Source organism: Anomalospiza imberbis, chromosome 4 (genome assembly GCF_031753505.1).
Source record: "Anomalospiza imberbis isolate Cuckoo-Finch-1a 21T00152 chromosome 4, ASM3175350v1, whole genome shotgun sequence".
Classification (NCBI taxonomy): domain Eukaryota; kingdom Metazoa; phylum Chordata; class Aves; order Passeriformes; family Viduidae; genus Anomalospiza; species Anomalospiza imberbis.
The window spans coordinates 10144585-10165189 of NC_089684.1; the positions used below are offsets into that span (position 1 = coordinate 10144585).

The following is a 20605-nucleotide window of genomic DNA, read 5'->3' on the forward strand; positions in this document are numbered from 1 at the left end:
GGCAGCTAAGAAATAAGGACAGTCACGCTGAGCATGAGCAAACATCCACACAGTCCAGCACGTGTCACTCAGCAGTGGGCTGCAAGAGCATAAGGTGGTCTGCTGGGTGGAAAGGTAGGCAAGTGTGCAGCCTGAATGCAGGTGGGGAAGAAGAAAATCCTGTATCTGTGCTGTCAGCATGACTTTTCTTCTGGCTGAAAAAGCAAAAAGATACCAGCAGCTCTGCTGTGATTAAGAGTGTTTGTATTTTGCAGCTCTCCTAACAACTGGAGAACTCTTCAGGCAGCTTGACACGCTTAGAACCCCTACTAGTTCATTCTTCTCTCTAAGGAGAAAGAAGTAGAGCAAGATTCTGCTCTCTTGGCCATTTTTCATCTAGAACATAATTTGAATTAATGAAATTAAGTTAATTATATTTACCAAGTAATAGCCTAAAGCAATTTGAAGAATTATTATGGTGAACTAGTGCAATTGCAGTGAGGTGTTCAGAGTAATTCCAGTCCATGCTTGTCTTACCAGCCACCCATACCTGAGAAAACTGCACCTCGAGATTTCTTTATTGAATTTTCTGATTTAAGAAAGTTATCTGGGAAATTGAAGTGTGAGAAATATAGAGTCAAGGGTGTGCTGGATCTTAGTTTTAGGCTAGCTGCGTCTGCTAACCATTTATTTATGAGCAGAAAGCAAAAAAGTTCTGTATTAGAAAAAAATCTTTAAAAATACTGCTTTTGTTTTACAAATGTCATATATTGGAAAAATAGTACAAGTTCTATGCCAGACAAACTCATTCCATGAACTACATATACATGGCACAGAGTCAACTACAAGTCATGTGAAACCCAAATATTGAGACCTATCATTAGTAAAAAATCTGGTAAGTATTCTAGACACAATCAGTGTCACAGTTACTTTATACAGCTAAGTCAGTCCTTGAACAGCTCTGATGGAAAGCTGTGATCCTAGCTGAAAAGCAAAAACACAGCATATGTCTGCTGACTGAATTATTAAAATTATATCCCTTAGGAGAGAAGATATTTTTGGCTTATAGCATGTGTGTATATCTAAGCCCAATTCTCAACAGCTGTTAAAGGATACAGAAGACTATAATTTAGCACTCAGTATCTTTACTAGACTAAGCCAAATGTAGTCAAGTTTATAATACAGGTAAGTTGCCCTCTCCTGTGAAAACAAACAGAAAATGATACCTACCTATCTACAGGAATGATGCAAAAAATAACACACAATAACTATTTTTAATAGTGGCTTATACTGAAAAAACGTTACCTCAACTATGTGATGAGTTAATTTTAAAATTTGTAGTGAGTACACCCATAGAAAACAGCTACCAGGAGACTGGAACTGGAAGAAACCAAGATCATTTAATAAAAAGGAGAGTTTCAGAACAGTCATCTGTTTGCTATGTCACTACACAATTCATGTGAAAACAAAGATGAGGGTATCCTGTACCACTGACCAAACTTGCCTTTGCTCAAAGCCATCATCAACATCATCTAGAAGAGACTGTCATCCCACACGGTCAAAATCATATTTTTATTTGTCTCCTCTTTTTATCTGTCAACATCTTTTCAAGAACCATGCTGCTACAAAATCTTACAGAAAAAGCAGCTTTGATGCACTATTTTGAAATTTGTTTAAAGTTGAAAAACAGTCTGTTTTCTCCTGTCTCAATTAACTTATGTGTCTAGGAGACCACTTTCAGTTCCTCTCTGTATTTGGCCTTGTATTGCATTAACGCTGACAATACCACCATGAAAGAAAAAAAAAAAAAACAAAACAGTGTATGCTTACATTTATAAGACAAGTTCAAGTACATGCATCCTGACAATAAACCAAGATCAGAATGTAAATTACAAAGAAAGAAGAAAATCTCTGGACTTAGGTTGGCAGGACTCAAAGAAAGGCAGAAATTAAAACATATTCAAATTCTTAAAGGCTTCCTCCCCTCAATAAGAAACAATAAGCAGCTTAATGTGATGTTTAATTAAAAAAGGATGTTAGAAATGAAAAAGATACTGAAAATTAATCTGAATAATTTGATAGCCTAGGTAGGTTTTTATCATAGTTAAAAAAAAAAAGAGACATTTGTATTCCTTCATGCAATAAAGGAAGCATGTTACTCAGGCTTAACCCCTTTGATACTCTTCCAACTACTTGTTTTCACAAGAGCTAAGAGAGATACTAGCTACCCCAGCTTTCTTCTACATAGTACCCAAAACTGTGGCAGAGAACTCAAAGGACTATGAAGAAGCAATTTTTTCTCCCATTAGTCAACTCAAACCATGGAAGGTAATAAATAAAAAGAAAAGTATTTCAGGAAAATGAAAAAAAAATCCTCTCCCACAAGGACTGTGTTAACATTCCAAATGTACCTTTGTTGCTAAAATCATCAATCAGAACAATTTCTGCCAAGTATTTTCTTGGTGTTCTCTTGATGACACTGTGGACTGTCCTCATGAGCGTGGACCACCCTTCATTATGGAAGACGATGACAACGCTGGAGGTGAGCAGGTTGTCATCATAATGCCAGTATTTGCATCTGTAAAAAGAGTCAATTTTATTAGTTTTCACACTGTCATTTACAGAACTGCTTAACAGCATCCTTGTGCAAATGAAATCTTTGCTGACAGCTATCCTTCAGATTTAAGAGAGACAGGATATGAAAGGTAATATAGCTTAAGTGCATCACAGATACAGATACAAATAAAAAGAAAAAAAAAGTAGACTGGTCCAGCACAAGTTTCAGACCTGGTCCAATTTCAATGGGCTCCTTCCTTGAAAGAGATGACACATGGAAAAAAAAATACAAGAGAGAGAGGAAAAAAACCAAACAAAAATAGTGCAGATGACTCAGGTCTTATTTCCTGAGGGGTAGAGATTATTTAGAAACAAGCAGTATGAGTACTTCCAATACCTTCCACACTTTCCAATACCACTATAACATTTATCAACAATGGATTTAATTTGCAATTGTAATGTCCATTTCCCCAACTGCACCCCTAAGTGAGACTATTCCCTACAAGCAGTACAAGTATTTCCTTAACTGGAAGTTTCCCTGATCACTAGTCCCTTTTCCAACAATAATAATATAGTTCCCATCACTGAACATAGAGACATAGCACTTTTGATTTCAATGGGAAAAATCATACCTTTTTTCATCTTTCAGCAAATAAAGTCTCAACTAGAGAGATTCTGACTTTTCAAGGACAGCTATCATGTATTAAGAAATTATTAGTGACAAATAAAAACTCCTAAACTTATTGATGCACAAACTTCCCTAGTTATAGTTCTCTTTATACAATTAAAAGCTTAAGTGCACAGAAACATTGCTGCTTTTGAAAAGAATTACCTTAATCATTAGAGACCACCAGAGTTTCTGAAACTACATTCAGTTAAACATGTAAAGAACTCACATAACAGATCCATGGATATTTAAAGAGTTTCTTTAGTGAAGGATGCATTTCACTTCTCAATGCATCAATACGCATTTCTCACCTCACAGAAAATAAAAGCCATTGCTAGAAATATACTATTAATTTTGTTTCTGTGGGAGAAGACAATTACAGAATCAAAACGGACTATAACAAAATTTTATCTAATAAGGCATTTTGTTTCTTAGGTGTGCTGTAAGCAACCTCTGAAACAGCACAATCTCTAAAACTACAAACTACTGACTAAAATCCCTCAGCTTGATAGTTTTTATGCCTGAAGTAGCTGCAGCTAATCATAGTTACCAATAAAAAAAGGCTAGGCTGGCTGTTTAAAAGGTTCAGGCCATGGATACCTTCCTTCCACAGATCCCTCTCAAAGATTCCAGCTGATTACAAATTGCAGTACTAACACTTGTAGCACAAGCATTTAAGCTGTCAACAACTTACTTAGCATCTGCAGAGATAAAATGGATACCCTACCTAGGTGTGTTAAGTAGGCTGCGTAAACAGAAGATTTAAGATGTTTAATAACAGATTTCTAACAGAACGGTGTTGCTTCACACATATATTCTCAGTAATAATTTTGGTGATATGGTTACACTAACAGGTGGAAAACAGGGTGTTATACTTTCAATAAAACCAGCATATCAGCTGAATGCCATTCAGGAGTTCCATGTAAGAGGTAGCAGAATAGCACTTTTGTCTCAAAAGAGAAGGCAGAAGCTGATGCAGCTCACACTGTGCCCCTAACCTGCACCTGCTGCAGTTTAGCTAGAAAACTTTTTTGCTTATTTCTGAATAAAAAGAGAGGGACAGCTACAGCGTTTCAGAGTGCCTTCAAGGACAAAAACAAAGAAAACCTTGAAAAAGAACTAAAATCTTTTCGTTGCTTATTTCTTCTACTTCCACAAAAATGTAATGCATTTTTGAAACATAAACCCAGAGGTCTAGATAGGCTTTTTGCTACATAGCCAACTTAAATCTCCTCAAATCGGGTGTTGCTAAATGTGCCATTTGCAAGCAGTGAAGCACTACATTTATATCTCTAGTAAGATCATGTTTCCAGCTTTTTCCAGACACTTTATTTCACTTATTAGACAGCCCACAGACCGACTCATCAAGCCCATAAACTGACAGACTGCAGTAACTCCTGTGCCAGTGTTCTTTCTCATCTTGAATTGAGAATTAGAGGTTTGAAATCTAATAGTTGTTTTAGATATGTGCAATTAATAAATGTTTTAATCTCTGTGGCAGATTTTTTTCAATAAATATGAATGTTGCCCAGGTATTTGAGCAACAAAAGCCAGTAGCCTCAGATCTCATTTCCTTCACATCTACAGGGAAGGAAGCAGGCAAAGCTTTCCTCAGTGGAGCCTTTCCTCAGTGGAGCAGCACTGACATCCAGTGGTTGGCAAACCACATACCAAAAAACGACAAATGCACTTTCCTTCTGTTTGAAGCTGAATTTTACAGTACGGCTTTCCCTGTAGATTTTAGGCACCAAAAAAGGAAAAAAAAAAGCCTGAATTTCCAGGAATGCTCTTCATTTTTAAAAGAGAGGGAAAAATAGATATGAAAGTTTAGGCAAAAGCTTCAAGCTATTGAAAACTGGCACAAGCAGATTCAAAGTACAGAAGGGTCTGTGACAAAGAGGATTTAAATGTTTCAACCCCTAGCTTCATCCCCTGGGTGCTTCATCCCCTGCCCACATTCTAGCACAGTGCCCTTTCAGGTGTAGCCTGCAGACCAGCTGCGGCAATACACTGTGAACCAAATTAGTAAACAAAATCACTTTAAAAAAGGTATTTTCAATTCTTATTGATTGAACTGAGAGGGTGGCACATTGCAGCAGATATGCAGGAATGACAAGGTAGCATCCTTAAGCCAGGCTTGCTTCTAGACACTTCACATCACCTTTCCTGAGCCCTGTAAAGAGTTATTGCATGGGGAAAGAGGAACAAGCATGCACAGATTTACAAAGGGCTGGCAACACCTTCCCTGGGCAGTGCTGCAGAGAAGCCCTTTCCTTGGGGAACTCATGGGTGAAAGGAAACAACACCTTCAGATCAGTCCATGAATAAAAACTTTCCATTCCGCAATCAGTACTGGCACTACTGGGGAAAAACAGGAGTGACTCATCACTGAAGCAAGATGAAACCTTTCAGAAGGCACAGATGTGATCTAATTGAGAAACAGTGAGTAATGTTTTTTCTGTCTATTAGCCTGCATACTTAGGATGTGAATTAGTTCTACTCCCTCTCCACCCCTGGAGGGAACAGCTCTGCTGGAGCCCGCGCCAGGGTCCCTTATCCCTCAATCACAAAGCTGTGCACCAGCTACGGCAGAGAGGAGCGCTTTTACAGGAGACCCTCTGCACAAGAAGCTGAGCATCTGGGCTGGAGTGCTCCTTGGCTTGAGGAGATTTCTGCTCTTACAGCTTTGTACTCCAGTCATTGGCTTGCCCTTAGGATGTCCTGGCGCCCCACAGTTGTGATTGTGGGTACATGGTCCAAGGCTGGGATGGCCATACAGACTCCCTGTTAGCTACCACTGAAGATGCAGATACAGACTCAAATTTCCTCAGGCTTAAGAAAAGCTAGAAGTGGAGTCTTCTTTTCCTGGAAGACTAATCCAACCACTAACAAAAATGCAACAGCTGAAAAAGGAGAGCACCTTGACAGCAATTAAAGAGTGAGCCCCATCAGATAGATGCTTAGAGGGCAATTTAAGATCTTGAGCCAACAGAAGTGTTTCAACTGTCATGCTGAACCCCTGACTGTTCCAGCATGTCAGCAGCTAAGCTTCAGAAGAAGTAGGAGGCATCATGACTGTCCATTCTGATACTATTTAACTCGTGTCAGCTCTCTAACTTGCACCTGCACCTACCAAGGACTCATCAGTACCCTCTGGATTTTAAAGCACTGTACTTGTGTGCTGAGAGCAAAATGTACCAGTACAGACTCCTCCAAGAGGGCAGGCAGCTGCCATCACATTCCTGTAATCACTCCAGTAGCCAAAGAAGCTCCTGAGAAGCTAATTAGCTGTTGCAAGATGAAGGACCTGAATTAGTACAAAGCTGAAGGTCTCGGTTTATTATTTATCCTGAAATCATAACCAACATTTAAAAATGGAATTTCCCTTCTTCATTAATATAGAACTGTTCACAATTTAAAATTGTATTCCAAATTTTATTTCACATTTAAAGAGGTATGAAATTCATAGTTGTATTAACACCTATTATAATTGCTTTATAGTGCATGCATTTTTCTCAACTCTTCAAAAGAGTCCAGCACAAGAAAATCCCAAAAATAAGTTAGGAGATCTGCTTTCATTTTCAGTTTCCTTTTCTAGTAAGTCTTGTTCTTATCTTACAAGGAGACAGGCATCCAGCTGACAGCATAATGTTTACATACTTTTAATACTGAATTCAGGACTCCTTGCTATTTTAAATTGCCAATTTATTATGACTGCTGCAGTGAACTGAATCTAACCCCTAGGAAGATGGATGGGAATTTTTTTTCACAAAACACCTTCAGCTGTTTGCTCATCTGTATGGTTGACATCACCAAGGTCATAGCTGAGACTGGCTACTTAATACCTGCAAGTCAGAGGATCATTGCCTAAGTCTAGAGTAGACAGGATAGACAGAAACAGATCACAGAATTTCTTTGTTAGGACACAACTAAGTAAATCTAATGCTAATACTGGATTTGTTACCTATGAAGCCTTGCAGGGCATTTTTGTGCACCAGCAACATCAAAACGAGATTATAGTAGTGGTCTTACAAAACAGGGCTTCTGGAAGAGAAGTAAACACACAATGCAAGAAAGACAGATTGATCAGCTGAATAATTTTTTTTCCCTTCAGCAGACAGCAGCAAAACATATATTACACACTACCAAACAGCTTAAACCTATGCTGAAACAGCATTTACTATTTTTAAAATAGCTACAAGCTTTGCTTATTTCCATTCCTGAAGTAACTTGTGAGGCTATGTGACTACATTTTTAGTGCCCTTGGAATCAAAAGCTATATCTACTGTACCTCTGAAAGCATCACGATCCAAATCCAGGGCAAGGTTTGCATAGAAACTCAACATTAGGGTAACAAGAGAATGAAAGGAAAAACCTTTGCAATTTTTCTAATCACAAGATTCTTGCCCATACTATCACTTATCCGACATTGAAAAACTGAAGCAATAAACAACACAGGGCAGGAAAGCTGGGGTACCTAGGTGGCTAAAATAATTTTTTTTCCTTAGGGAAGGGATGATACTCCATACAAGGAGACGGAGCAAAAGCCCTCTGCTTTCCTGTTTTGGTTTAAAGGAAGAAGACCTCAGCTTTCGAGAGCTCCTGCAGTCCAGTGGCACACTGTGGGTATTGCAGGGAGGCTGTGCTTAATTTTGGGTTTATCAAACTTTTACAGGCTTTACCCAATGTAATAAACAACTAGAATGAAACTTGAGGCAGTGAGCTCAGTCTCACAGAAATACTGTATTTCCACCATGCCTTGCTCATCAGATAGTGAACCTTGGAGTTCTTACCCATGCTGATCTGGACTGTATCACGCACATTTATTTGAATGCTCTAGCACAGTACAGTCTGGTTAACAGCAACAAGACAGAGCATAAGAAGTGCATTTCATTTTTTAGTTTCACATTCAGATTACTACTCATTTGACAAAATTATTCCTCCATGTGCCCCAGAATTTCTATGCTGCAGGCTGGCACCTAGAGGGTTACATGAACAGCTGCAGGAAATCGCTTCCACTCTCCTCTGCCCTTCCACTGAAGTCAAGGTTTAAGTCAGAATTTAAATATACTCCAGGTGCTGTGCTATATATATATATATATTTATCGAGTAAGAGGTCATGTTCAGAGCTTGGTCATCTCATTTCAGATGCACACACAGAGAGGTAAGCAAATCCAACTACAGATAACACACCTGGTGCCTCTGTCAACCTCTTTGTACTCTTTGGGTGAATTATTTCTCCCTCAAAACTTAACACTTGAAATTCTAGCAGCCAACACTAAAGAGACAAAGGATCCATTTTCTCTGTAGTTTTCATTACTGGGACCTGAAATATTAACAGAAAATGCTGTTTTTTGCTTTAAGGTGAATGCCTGGAATTTAAATCTTTCCTGACCACAAGAGATGCTCTCTCAATACATGCCTAATTACAATTTAAACACCATTTTTTTCCCCTCCAGGAGTCTTGCCAGCAGTAAGGCAGCTGATAATCTGCAGTGGAAAGCTAGCATTCCTGATTAAGTGTGACCACTATAATTCACCTGATTCTCAACTCCAGCTCTCACTGAGGTGCACAAAAATTTATATGCACATTATAGAACTAGTTTTCTTTGTTACAGAACAGTTCCAGTGTATTATGTGGCATTGGAATAAAAGATTTTCCCAGGGTACCATGTGAAATGAAACCAAGTCCCCAATGTTTCGTTTCGAATGATATAGATACCAAAAGTAATTACTGAAATCCTTTTTCTTGTAGCAGTATCAAATATATAATTTGTAAAGTGCTATAATTAAGGAACTAATCACATTCCTGAAGAAAGCAGGCTCCACTCCAGAGCTTTTATATTCAATCTTCTTAGCTACAACAAGACTGACTGGACAAGTAACCACTTACTGTAAGAGAACATATTAAATTCATGTTATTTGCCCAGAGTAATAAGACTGTCCATTTCTAATGAGGAGGCAAGACTCATCTGCCTTATTTCATACCCTGAGTAATTAGTTAAAGCTAAAGATTTTGGGTTTTTTACTCCAGTCTAGCACTAACAATTTGCTATACAATTAAATATTTTGGACCATAAAAGGGTCCAAGCTGGCACCATCAAACTATGATAGAAAAAATATCTTTACTAACAGCTCTGCCTTATTATCACACAGCTCTGCATGTATGTATTCTTAGTAAAGTCAGAAGTTAATTTTTGGCAAGAATTCCCTCCTTTTTTTATGCTAAAACTAATTGAAAAATAAAACAAACACCCTTCAAAACTACATGTGCAATTTTAAAAAATAAACCAATTCTCATTCCCTTTTGTTTTATAAAACAAGCTGCAAAAACAGTAGTCCAAAAATACATTTCTGTATGCACACAACATTGTACTCAAGCAAGGAAGAGTTACCATTTCAGGTTTTTCAACAAAAGCTCATTGCCAGTTGTTCTGTTTGAAGTCAAAGGTGACCTGTGGCAACAGATCCAATTATTCAAGTACAAATTTGTATGGCCCAGGGGCTATGCCCTGTAACAGCAATAATGTCCTTATAAAGGAAAATTCAAACTGGATAATTCACAGAAGGAAAAAACACTTAAAATATTTATTCTGCCACAATCATACTGACAGATGTGTGTGGGTGATGCAGCTGAAATTCTGGCTCACCCTGATGAGTAGACAGCAGCTATTTTTTGTCACACTGAAAAAAAAAATCCAGAAAGAGATTAATTTGTCTCATGCCATAAACATTAATGATGTTTCCTCTCCCAGTCAAACTATTCCAGATAAAATTCCTTCAACACTTGTCAAAAGAAGCTGTCAAAAAAATCCAGCTTAAATAAAGTCATAAGACTAAAACCTTCTGGGTCAGTAAGAATAATTTGTAAGCAAGTCTTCCATGGGTTGGATAACAACAGCATATCAAGCCTGAGCAAAGCATGGTGAGCGCTAATCCTTTCTTTCAGCCAGCACAGTTAATTACCCTGGCATGAAATCTGATCAGCACTACAAACATCCCTGGCTTAAGGGCCATACAGTAGTGCAAGTGTGTTAATAGGAGAAACAGGGAGTTTCACAGTGCATCACTTAAAATATACTGTAAGAAAATGCTTCTTGACTTCAAAAGTGCAATAAGCATGTCTCAAACCCAGCAAAATACAGAAATGAAAATGGTAGGTGTGGACTGGAGTGTTCTACTGTGAAAGTGGACTTCAAAAAGGAAAACCTACACTGATTCTTAGTGTTTTTGAGCTAGAAGTATAAAAAGAGGATACTGCAACAAATGTATTCTAGATAAGTATTTTTTAGAAATACTGAATACAGATTCTTTGGAACATCTTGCACTGCTTTGGTCTTGTGTAACCAGGTGTGGCTCCTGTGAGCCATACACTAAACAGCCTCTTCTCAGAGCTCTACATCAGTGGTCATCAGTGGTTTTGTCCATCAGGCAGCTTTCTCTGCCTTTTTGACTCTTCCCTGCACTCTTTACATGTCTGCCATAAGAAGTTAATGATTTTGGGTGCTAAAAAGGGCCCAGGAATGGCACCTTTGAGAATAACCTCCCCAAAACACAGAAGCCATCCATTCCCACATGCAGTAAGTCAAACAGGCATGGCGGAAAACCCACCTGGCTGCACCAAGAACTCCAGAAGGTAGAGTAGGGAAGGTGGAGACATGGACTGGCTACCTAGAAGGAGTACAGAAATATTGCCTGAGCCCATGAAGAGAGCATTAAAGGCAAAACTTTGTAGAGTTGAAATCCATAAGATGGAAAGAGCAACAAGAAGAGCTTGTAGGCTAAAGAAAGACTAAAGAAAACATGAGTTTAACTATAAAAGAGATGAAATTTTGTGTCAAAGGACACATAAAAGATGAAGACATTCAACATCTGGCTTCCTTGACTGTTTACTTGCAAGGTTTGCTGTCACACCTCCCAAGTCCCTGAGTCTAGGGGCAGCCTGCAGAAGAGAAAGAATATCCACCACAGAGGTGAGTCAGGGACCACTTGCCTGGACATATCACAGCAAATGGGATACACACAGCACAAGTCCCTGGGACTTGATGGCTGGCACCAGAGGGCACTGAAGAAGTTTGTGATGTCATTGAGAGATCATGCTCTACCATATTTACAAGGTCTGGTGTTTGACAGTGATTCCTGAGGACTGACTAAAATTCTTGCTCACCTTCAAGAAGCAGGATCCAGGAAATGATGACTTTGAATTCATTAGCACTGGGTGAAATTTTTGGAATTGATTAACTTTAGTTAACTTTATTCCATGAAGGACTGCCTTCTGCTAGGATAAATCAGAGCCAGTTTACTAGAGTCTAAATGTGCCAGGGATTGTTTAGCATAAGGACAAGGGGAAGCCATCAACAGAACCACACAGAAGTATTGGATGTCCAAGAAAGACTCAGACAGCACCTGCGTATGGAAGAATCATGGCGTGCATGGAAGAATCACAGCACCTGACAGGACAGAAGACACAGGCAGGAGACACATCCTTTTGAAAAGGGGAACTGTGCAGAAGGGAAAGGCAGCATGATTAAAAACCAGATGCTGTTAGCAGTAAGACATACATTCTTTAAATGCACAGGATGGTGTCCAAACAAGACAAACAGAAATGAGCATTAATTCAAGCTAAGTGCATGTAAATAAAAAGGTAGAGTAAAAAACAAAACAAAACAAAACAAAAAACCCCAAACTCCCAAAACCCAGGTTTGAGAAGTAGCTTACTGAAGTATGAAAGCTGCAATTGAAATATTTTTTTCAAACACCAGAAGTAGGATGCCTGCTAGAAAGTCTGTTGGGCTGATACATGACCAAAATGAAAAGAGACCACTTTAGAAGCATGAAATCTAAATTAAGTATTTCCATTGAACTCTTAGCACTGCCCAGTGCCAGATACCCTGAGAAGAGAGTAAAATAAAGGGCAAGTACACAGTGATACTTCTTACTAATTAGTCCTATCTTCAGATAATCTGCATGAGAGCTTCTACTGGAATTTTCTGCCATGAACAGCCTTACTGCCTTTTTTTTTAAATAAACCCAGTATTTCCTAAACAATGCAACATGAATTAACAAACTCTTGTACTGTGCTGCTGACTCCAGTCTTAACCAATGGAACACACAACACCAATTTTTATCAAAGGGCTCTGGGATTCTAAAGAATTGCAGACCACTAAGTCTGACTTCTGTGCTGAATAAAAGCTAGTAATAAATAACAAAATTAGTAAACCATAGACACAGCTTTTGTGGAAAAAAAGCCAGGCCATAGAAAAATATTATCATCTTTTGAAGAAATCAAAAATTTTGTGGACATGAGTAAGGCTATTAATAGAGTAACTAAATTTCCAAAGCATTTGATGAGGTTCTTTGCTTTCTTTACAGGTATAGTTCTTCATCAAACTATGGCAGATTTCTTATGCTAGTAACTGCAAAAGTCTATTAATTTCAAATGGTAAGTAAGTTTGCAACTTTAGCAGCATGAATGACTGTGCTGAGAGCTAAGCAGTCCACCTCTTCTTCCAGGTCATTGCTGAACAATAGGAAAGTTCTTGGTAGTTGCAATTAAAATGACTATAAACAGCTGCAGAATAATTCAAGAACACTATCAAGGAAATGAGCCAGCAGGAGAGCTCAGTGCAAGTGCAAATGATTGTATATGGAGTGTTAGACCACTCAGTGCATTGACAGATCCCAAACTCTGCATTACCACTGGGGGAAAAAAAAAACTTAATCTTGGAGTTGAATGTGGAGAGGTCTTTCAGAATTTTAGCTCAGAGTTAACGAAAAGGGAAATGAAATAGCAGGAACAATAAGGATGGAACATGAAACATTTATATAAGAACTTCATGGAGCTGTCTCTGATATTCCCGTGTCACAGGGCAGCAGAGTCACAGAGGCACATAACAGTATCTGTATCTGTGAGAAGTGGTTAAAACAAGCACCACATTCTGCAGTCACTGACTCAGGATGCCATTAATTTCAAGACTATAAATGCATTCAAAAGACAAGTCTGTGCACAGAAAGAGGTCTCTGAAGCATGACAACCCTGTTGCAATTTTTGGCTCCAGTGCCCCAGTGCACTGGTTGCCAGGAATGACGCTTATCCATTCTTGTATGTTTTCTCACCAACATATGTTTTTGGCCAGAGCTAAAGCTGTCAAGAGAAACAATCACTGGTTAGACCCAGTATAGATGAAGTTTAAAAATTAAATTTAATTTTAAAATACTCTGGGCAAGTGGATCATTATACTGGTTAAGCAACTCGATTCTTGTTATTCCTAGCAGTAATTCTCCACAGCTATCTCTTGGCTTTTTTTTTTTTTTTGAGAAGACACACCTTGTTGCCTGACAGCATTCACCCCCAAACCTAGGTCCCTTTTTTATTTCCTTAGCATGGTGCATTTATCTTGGATCCAAAATAATCCAGAAAATTTATCACTCTATTTTTACTTCAGCTCTACCTCTGTGCAGAGTCTTGAATACAAAAAAATAGAATTCAGGGAGCAATTAAATTAATATCCTTCTTCCCAAAAGCTAACAATTGTTTTATTGCAGGTCTGCTAGGAGGTAGGGATAATGTGTAAAATCCAGTATAAATGACTGCTCTTAAGGGGCTGCCACCTATCAGGATGATAAAAATAGACCCAAAAAAGGTAAAAATCATCAAGTTTAAAAAAAAAAATTCTTCCAGCTACTGTACAGAGGTTTAGACAGGGCCTGCTAAGCCTGCTCTACTTCTTTGCTGCTAGAAATAAGGTAGAAAACAGGTATTTGTCTACTAATCCAGTTTATGTTCCCCCTGGCCCTCTTGCAGAGTGCTGAAAGACTGCAATGAGATGAGCCATCTTCTAAATTTTGTACACTGACTTTTACATATCCCCATACACTCTTGATTTTTTTAACCAAACTTATGACTTGCTGTGTGTCAACACAAGTGCTGGGCATCAACACTGGAACACATTGGTTAAAATCCATAAGCCAAGAGTATGTGTTACTGGCAAAGTGGAAATATTGTGATGTACCTGACAAAAAACTTTAACACACCATCCATTGTCATTCCTCTCTATGGGATACAGCAAGAATTAAAGCTTTTTACAGCAGCTGAGACTACCCAGAGTCACCAGGAAAGTTCCTACTGAATCAATAAAGGCAGCTGGTAAATCATCCTGGCAACATGTCAGACTACAAAGTCAAATCCAAACACAGCAGAATTGAATCTCCCTTTATTGGCATTTCTTTCCTCTTCTCCCTCCAGCAGGGACAAGCCCTGAGGCTATATGGCTTTTAAGCTGAGAGAGACAGTTCTTGCAGCACTATTTCACTCTTGCTAGCACAGCCTAGGAAAGCATTTGGCATACTTCACTGAACAAACCTGACTGCACAGGGTAAGCTTCAAAATTCTGATGCTTGAAGAAAGAGAGGGCTGAAGGGAGCTCTACCTATCTATGAATGAATAATTCAGATTTTACCAGAAAGATCTTCCTCAATTAGGAATGCCAAGATACTACTAACAACAACAACAACAACAACGGGATTACTATATTGCTCTTTGGCAGGACTGAAGTGAATGTTGAGTGGCCTTACCAGCCACAAATATATTTTTAAATAGATCAGTGGGAGGAAAATAAATGGTGCATCCAATAGGCAATCTGCTACCTTTTGCTGCATTTCTCTCTGGTATTGGAGAGTGAGCAGGAAAGTGAGCATGTGGGAGTCTGAAAGCATAGAGCAATATCAGCCAATCTCACACTGCTTCCCCTCTCTTCTGTTCCCACGAGACACGCAGAAGCTATAAACCTTCAACTTACTTAGGCAATTGCAAGCATCCCAAGTATTCAATACATGAAGTAAGGGATATGATGTTGTCTAAAAGATATCTTTTGTTCACATTGTTTTTTCATGCTGTTTTGTTTGCTTGCTTAGAATATTAAATCATTAAATACTAAAACCTAACCGATTTGAGCTGGTGGCTTTGACTTCACAAAGGCTTATCTGCAGCTGTGCTTGAAGGAAATAGTTTCTAAAATTCATCTTTTCATGGCTGTCCCTCCTCTTCCTCAAAGTATTCAATAATTTTTGGGACTATCTATTTATTAATGTCCTTCAGAACAGAAGACAAATTCTGAGATCATGTCAAAAATACTTCAGGAACCTACAGGTGTGAACTATTTGAGAGATACCATCGGCTGTCTGATGCCCTTTACCTTGACTAAAAATGAAGGGGAGGGAATACTTGACTTCTGCTGCCAGAACTCACCTGGGCAGAGGCAGCCCAGTCCCACCTGCATGTGACACGTTGTCACCTCTGATTTGCTTTCCTTACAGAGTGAAGAAATGCTTCAGCAGAAGCAGCAGTGTCTAGGGAATAACCTCCTAAAAAGAAAATGCTGACCTACACAGGTTACCCAGAACATTCCTTCCCTTTCAGAAAAATCTCTTTAGTATGAAGGACCAACTTCTGAGCACAGCAAAGAAAGAAAAGCAAAGTGAACCCCCAGGACAGCTGGCACTTCCTTGTCACCAACAGCAGACAGGTATGGTCCTCACCTCTGACTGCCAGAAAGTGGAAATCTTTAGTAAGTCACCTGAGGAACACAGCATGAAGGAAAGTGAAATGCTGTGCTCCGTGTGCTTCATTTGTGCTCAGGGAGTGCACACCACATAGCAAATTCAAACAGCTGCACATGCATGGGTATGAGTCAGACCCACAGCTGGCCAGTTCTCTCCTACCTTGCAAAATGAAAAAAAAACATCCACCATAAAAACCCACAGCAGAGCCCCAGTAACCAGTCAATGAACCACCAACAGATTATTTAACACAGCTGGAAACATACAGTCCAGAGATTGGTACCCAGTCCAGGGATCAGCACAGCTCCATTGCTGGGGATGAGGGGGAAGTGAAAACTGCAAAGTACTTAACATCATGTCTAACTTCATATAGTGCCCACAAAACCCCAACCAAAAAACAGATTAAAAAATACCCTGCCATTAAATCAGTTTGCTCAGAAACCCCTTCCTAATTGATATTTAACAAGGAAAATTGTATCAAATGCAGATTAACCTGAGAGCAAAACTGGCTTCAACATATATCAAAAGTCAGAATACACTGTGTAAACCTGTTAGTAACTCTTGAGCAGATGTTAGTAACTTTCCAGAATTTTCCCACAACAAATTAGACACCCTTTCAGCAAGTAAATAAATGTTTTTTCTAAGACTGCTTTCCTTTTTAGGGCAAATGCTGTGAGGAACTGTTGGAAGACTATTCCAACCATCACTATGGCAGATCCATATTTCCGTTACTGCAGGTAATTAGGCAGTGTTATTTAAAGAGAACAGTATTTCTTTGTTTTTATTCTCTATGATACATTTTAAAGGCATCAGGGTAAATCAAAAATAAATAAACTAACTAGCAGAGGGATGTCTAATAAAGACAATCCTTCCTTCTTGAAGATAAATCTTAAGAAGTTATGGATTAAGAAAAGATATGACAATGAAGATTATGGCTAGACATGGAACATGCAAATACATGCAATTTGACACTAAAACAGACGGTTTCAGAGATAAATCACTACGGCTTAAGTATTCATGGAAGGAATCGTTGCAACAGCATTAAGAAGAATATATGGAAATGTGGTATAGTACAGCACTCATGCCTTCAGTACAAGAAGCCTTAAGTGGCCTAATAAATAATATTTTAAACGTCAATGCAGATATATGGAAAGCAAATAAGTGAATCCCATAAAAACAGAACTAAAAGAAAACAAAAGGTTTGCTTACTCTTCTTGACGCAAGTCATTAACGCTCCGATCTAGTGAGATCATATCACTTGCCACCATATTAAACCCAAACTCTTTAATGCTGGCTTGAACGGATTCTTTGTAATCTGGTCCTAAAACATATGGCTTCGCCCCCTCTCCAGGGCCACCAACAACTCCATGAGGCTCAGGCTCTTTGGGTTCAAAATTACCAAGGACTCCAGGTCGTAACACAGGATCTGGGTATACAAATGTCTGAGGTTTAAATGTGAGATACTGCCTCTGGAGGATGTTTTGCTGCTTGTTATCAACACCATGCTGATTTAGTTCATTTTTGGCCTTATTTTTCCTTCGAATGGATTCCAAGTCCACTTCCACACCTTCAACATGAGGCCAAGGTACCACAGGTTTGAATTTCTCATTTCCTAGTCCATGGTCTCCTTTGTTTGGCAGGGGTCTGTTGGCTTCTTTGTCATCCTATATACACACACAGAGAAACAGCAGACCATATAAATTGACGATCCTATATTTATTTACATCCAGTAGCTTAATGCACTAGAGTTGGTACTAAATATATGTTGAGCAGGTATGGAGAAGTCTCTTGAGGGGTTCAATGAACACTTTTTACTAAAGCTACTGACTGCTGGAGAATATCACCAGTTGTTCTCCACACTTACCTTGGTGAGCTGGTCCTGGAAATGACCAAATGCCCAATGCATTCCCAAAGACCAAATACCCATGTAGGACATGTTCACCTGAATGTAGCTTGAGCTGTAGTTCAAGCTGATGTGCAAGGGGCACTGACAGAGCACTTTATGAAGGAGAAGGTGACACAGAGGCAAACAGTGCCACAGTCCACAGCATGGCATCCTTGGTCGCACTGTTGGACAGGGGGTGTTTCAGAGGCTGCTATGGCTCAGACCTCTGCAGGATCTCAGTGGTTACTAGAAACCTCAGAAGAAACCAGCTGGCTAGAAACCAGCCTCAGCTGGGAAAGCACGCTGTAACCACAAGAAATGAGGCACACTCATCTGTGGCAGCTGCGAGCCACCTATCATCCCTGCCCTCCACACACACACACACACCCGTCCCCCCAGCTCACTCCCACCAAATTCCTCCCTCTGCTGCAACAGCTTATTTACAGCTGGGAGGTGACGCTGATGGCACTGGGGACAGCAGGCAGAAATGAGATCAGCTGCATGGACACAGGCAGACCCGCCTGGGGAGGCAGTGCTGGCGCTGAAGAGAACTGCCACGGCCACTGGCATCCCCTGCATCCTTGTTTAAAACAATTTTACTGCACTCCTCCCTCTCTACACACCAAGAGATCTGAAGTTTTTTCTAAGAAGAAAGGCAGGCATTTTGAAAACTGCTCAGCATTTTCAGTGATCAGTGAGGTTGGTGGGGTTAGAACAGTGGTGGGTGATTTTGGAAGACACTACACAGAAAGGATTTGAAGTGTCTGAGTGTGAAGAATACAACAGCACCACCCATGAAAGCACTCCAAAACACACAGATACAACTTTTTCCAATATTACTGTCTAAGAGTATGACAGGGAAATGTTGCTGAAGGTTCAGACATCCTGATAAAATTGTTTATTTGTAAGCAGGACAAAATGTTAGATCATTCAGAAATCTGCAGAAAACAACACATTTTAGCAATGTCTCAGAATCAAACAACATTTTGAGATCAGAAGGATATCACCCATTCACACCTGCTGAAGGCAGGTTCACAGTGAGGTGGGGTTTCTCAGAGTCTTGTCCACTCACACCCCTTTGACCAGTTTCTCAGGAAGACCTTTTCCAGTTGCTTGACCCAGTGAAAGCCTTTTCCCTCATATCTCAGTAGAAGTTTCTCATATTGCATCCTGTCCTTTCAGTCTGCACCCCTCAGAAGATTTTATTTCCATTTGCTCTGCAACTTCACTTTTTTAGGGTGAAAAGATGCAATTAGATTCCCCATTAGACTTTTTTCCAGCCAAACCCAGCCTCCCTAGCAGGTCTTTGCTAGGTCCTCTGCATCTGTGAACATCTCTCCTGTGTTGGGGCAGTGTGGGAGGAGAAACCATACAGAGTTCCAAACAGCTAAGCTCTTTCTAGGGCATCCACCCATTATGCACTCAGCCTTTACTGCAATAAGGGTACAATGCTGACTCATGTCCATGTTCAATTAAACCACATAATACTTCCTACTACAGCACACTATTTTCCTCACATCATTCGATATAAAAAACCTTCAGGAATTAAGAAAAATACAGTATATAATATTTCTAGGTTAACACGGTGACAGTGGGAGTCAGACTGGCTCCAATTCAAAAGAAGGTGTTTATTCAAAAAGCTTTCTGAGTTGTCTGTTTGTTATAGTTTAAATAGGGAGGACATACGACATGCAGAAGTGTTACATTATTCTGTTCTTCCATCATCATTTTTTCAGGAACTCAAAAGTCAGTGTTAGAAAAGGGAAGTTTAAGGGCATGTGGAAAGGCGCATTTTGCAAGAAAGTTGAAGGCTGTCATGGATCTAAATAAAGCCCCGAGAGGACTTTTGAAGAGAGCATCATCTCACACTTACCCTAGAAATCAAAAGGAAGGCTTTGCCACTAGACTGTCAGAACACTGCTGAGCTCTCATCTCCCATCTAATTCCTGCTCTGAGTGCGGAGGCAGCTATAAAAGCCAACAAAACAGTCAGCATCATCAGGAAGGATGCTTAAAGACAGCATAATTTTGACTACATAAAATTTGATGCATTCATGTCCACATCTCAAAAAGAGTCAGAGAAAGTGCAGAGTAGGGTAACCAAAATCAAGGAGAAGGTAGAAAGGTATCTTGAGATGAAAGACCAGAAAGGCCACTCATCTTTCATCTCCAAGACTCTGCAGGTGGGAGATGTGATGGCTGAGGGGTATACAACTGAAGTTTAAAATATCATGAAAGTCATGGATAAACCCAGTGGAAACTCACTGTTTACTGTGATGGATGGGACTGTAAAAGGGTTGTGAGAAACCTTCTGAAAATTTGAATTAAACAGCAGTAGATGCTGGAAGAGTCCAAAGGGAAGGCAGCATAGAAAGTAGACAGGTTTACACACTGCTGTGCTCAGTCACCATCCTGGATCATCAGTCTCGATCAGACAGGAATTTCTTATTCCTCTGGTTTGTGTGGAATTAAATAACCTGTCATTCCTCTTCCATTACCTATAAAACAGTTATGAGCTTCCACTTTGCCAATTCTTCGACTGAAACATAACACTTCTGAAAGAAATTTGTTTGCTTTGCTGCCGTCAGAACTATGACTTATCCTTTAAGACATTTAGTATCATTACAACTGTTATGCACAACTTGCATTAAAATGCATTTATCTGTAGTTCCCTTCTATGCACTAAATATATTCCATATTTGCTGGCATGGAAAAATATTTCATAAAACAAGGAAATTAAATATACAGACACACTCACTGACCCCATTCCTCCAATATCTATGCACAGAGGACAAATCAGATAGAAAGCATTTGTTTTGGGTTAACCCCTACAAGCAGCTCAGCATGACATAGCTACTTACTCCTTCCTCCCTACCCTGGACACATCTAAAACACAGCAATCATATGGGATGCTACACAGAAAATTAACTTAATCTCAGCATTTTATGGACATTAAAAAAA

The 20605-nt window shown here is 39.4% G+C and overlaps 1 protein-coding gene across 3 annotated transcripts in view; it reads right to left on the minus strand.

Annotated features, from left to right (window-relative positions):
* Positions 1–20605, minus strand: part of GALNT7 (polypeptide N-acetylgalactosaminyltransferase 7) — an 89095-nt gene that overhangs the window by 20855 nt on the left and 47635 nt on the right. For all 3 annotated transcript variants that reach the window (XM_068187068.1, XM_068187067.1, XM_068187066.1), the window contains 2 exons: positions 16970–17424; positions 2391–2557 (listed from right to left, as the gene is read on the minus strand). In XM_068187068.1, the coding sequence (XP_068043169.1) occupies positions 2391–2557; positions 16970–17424 (622 nt within the window). The remainder of the gene's footprint in view (positions 1–2390; positions 2558–16969; positions 17425–20605) is intronic.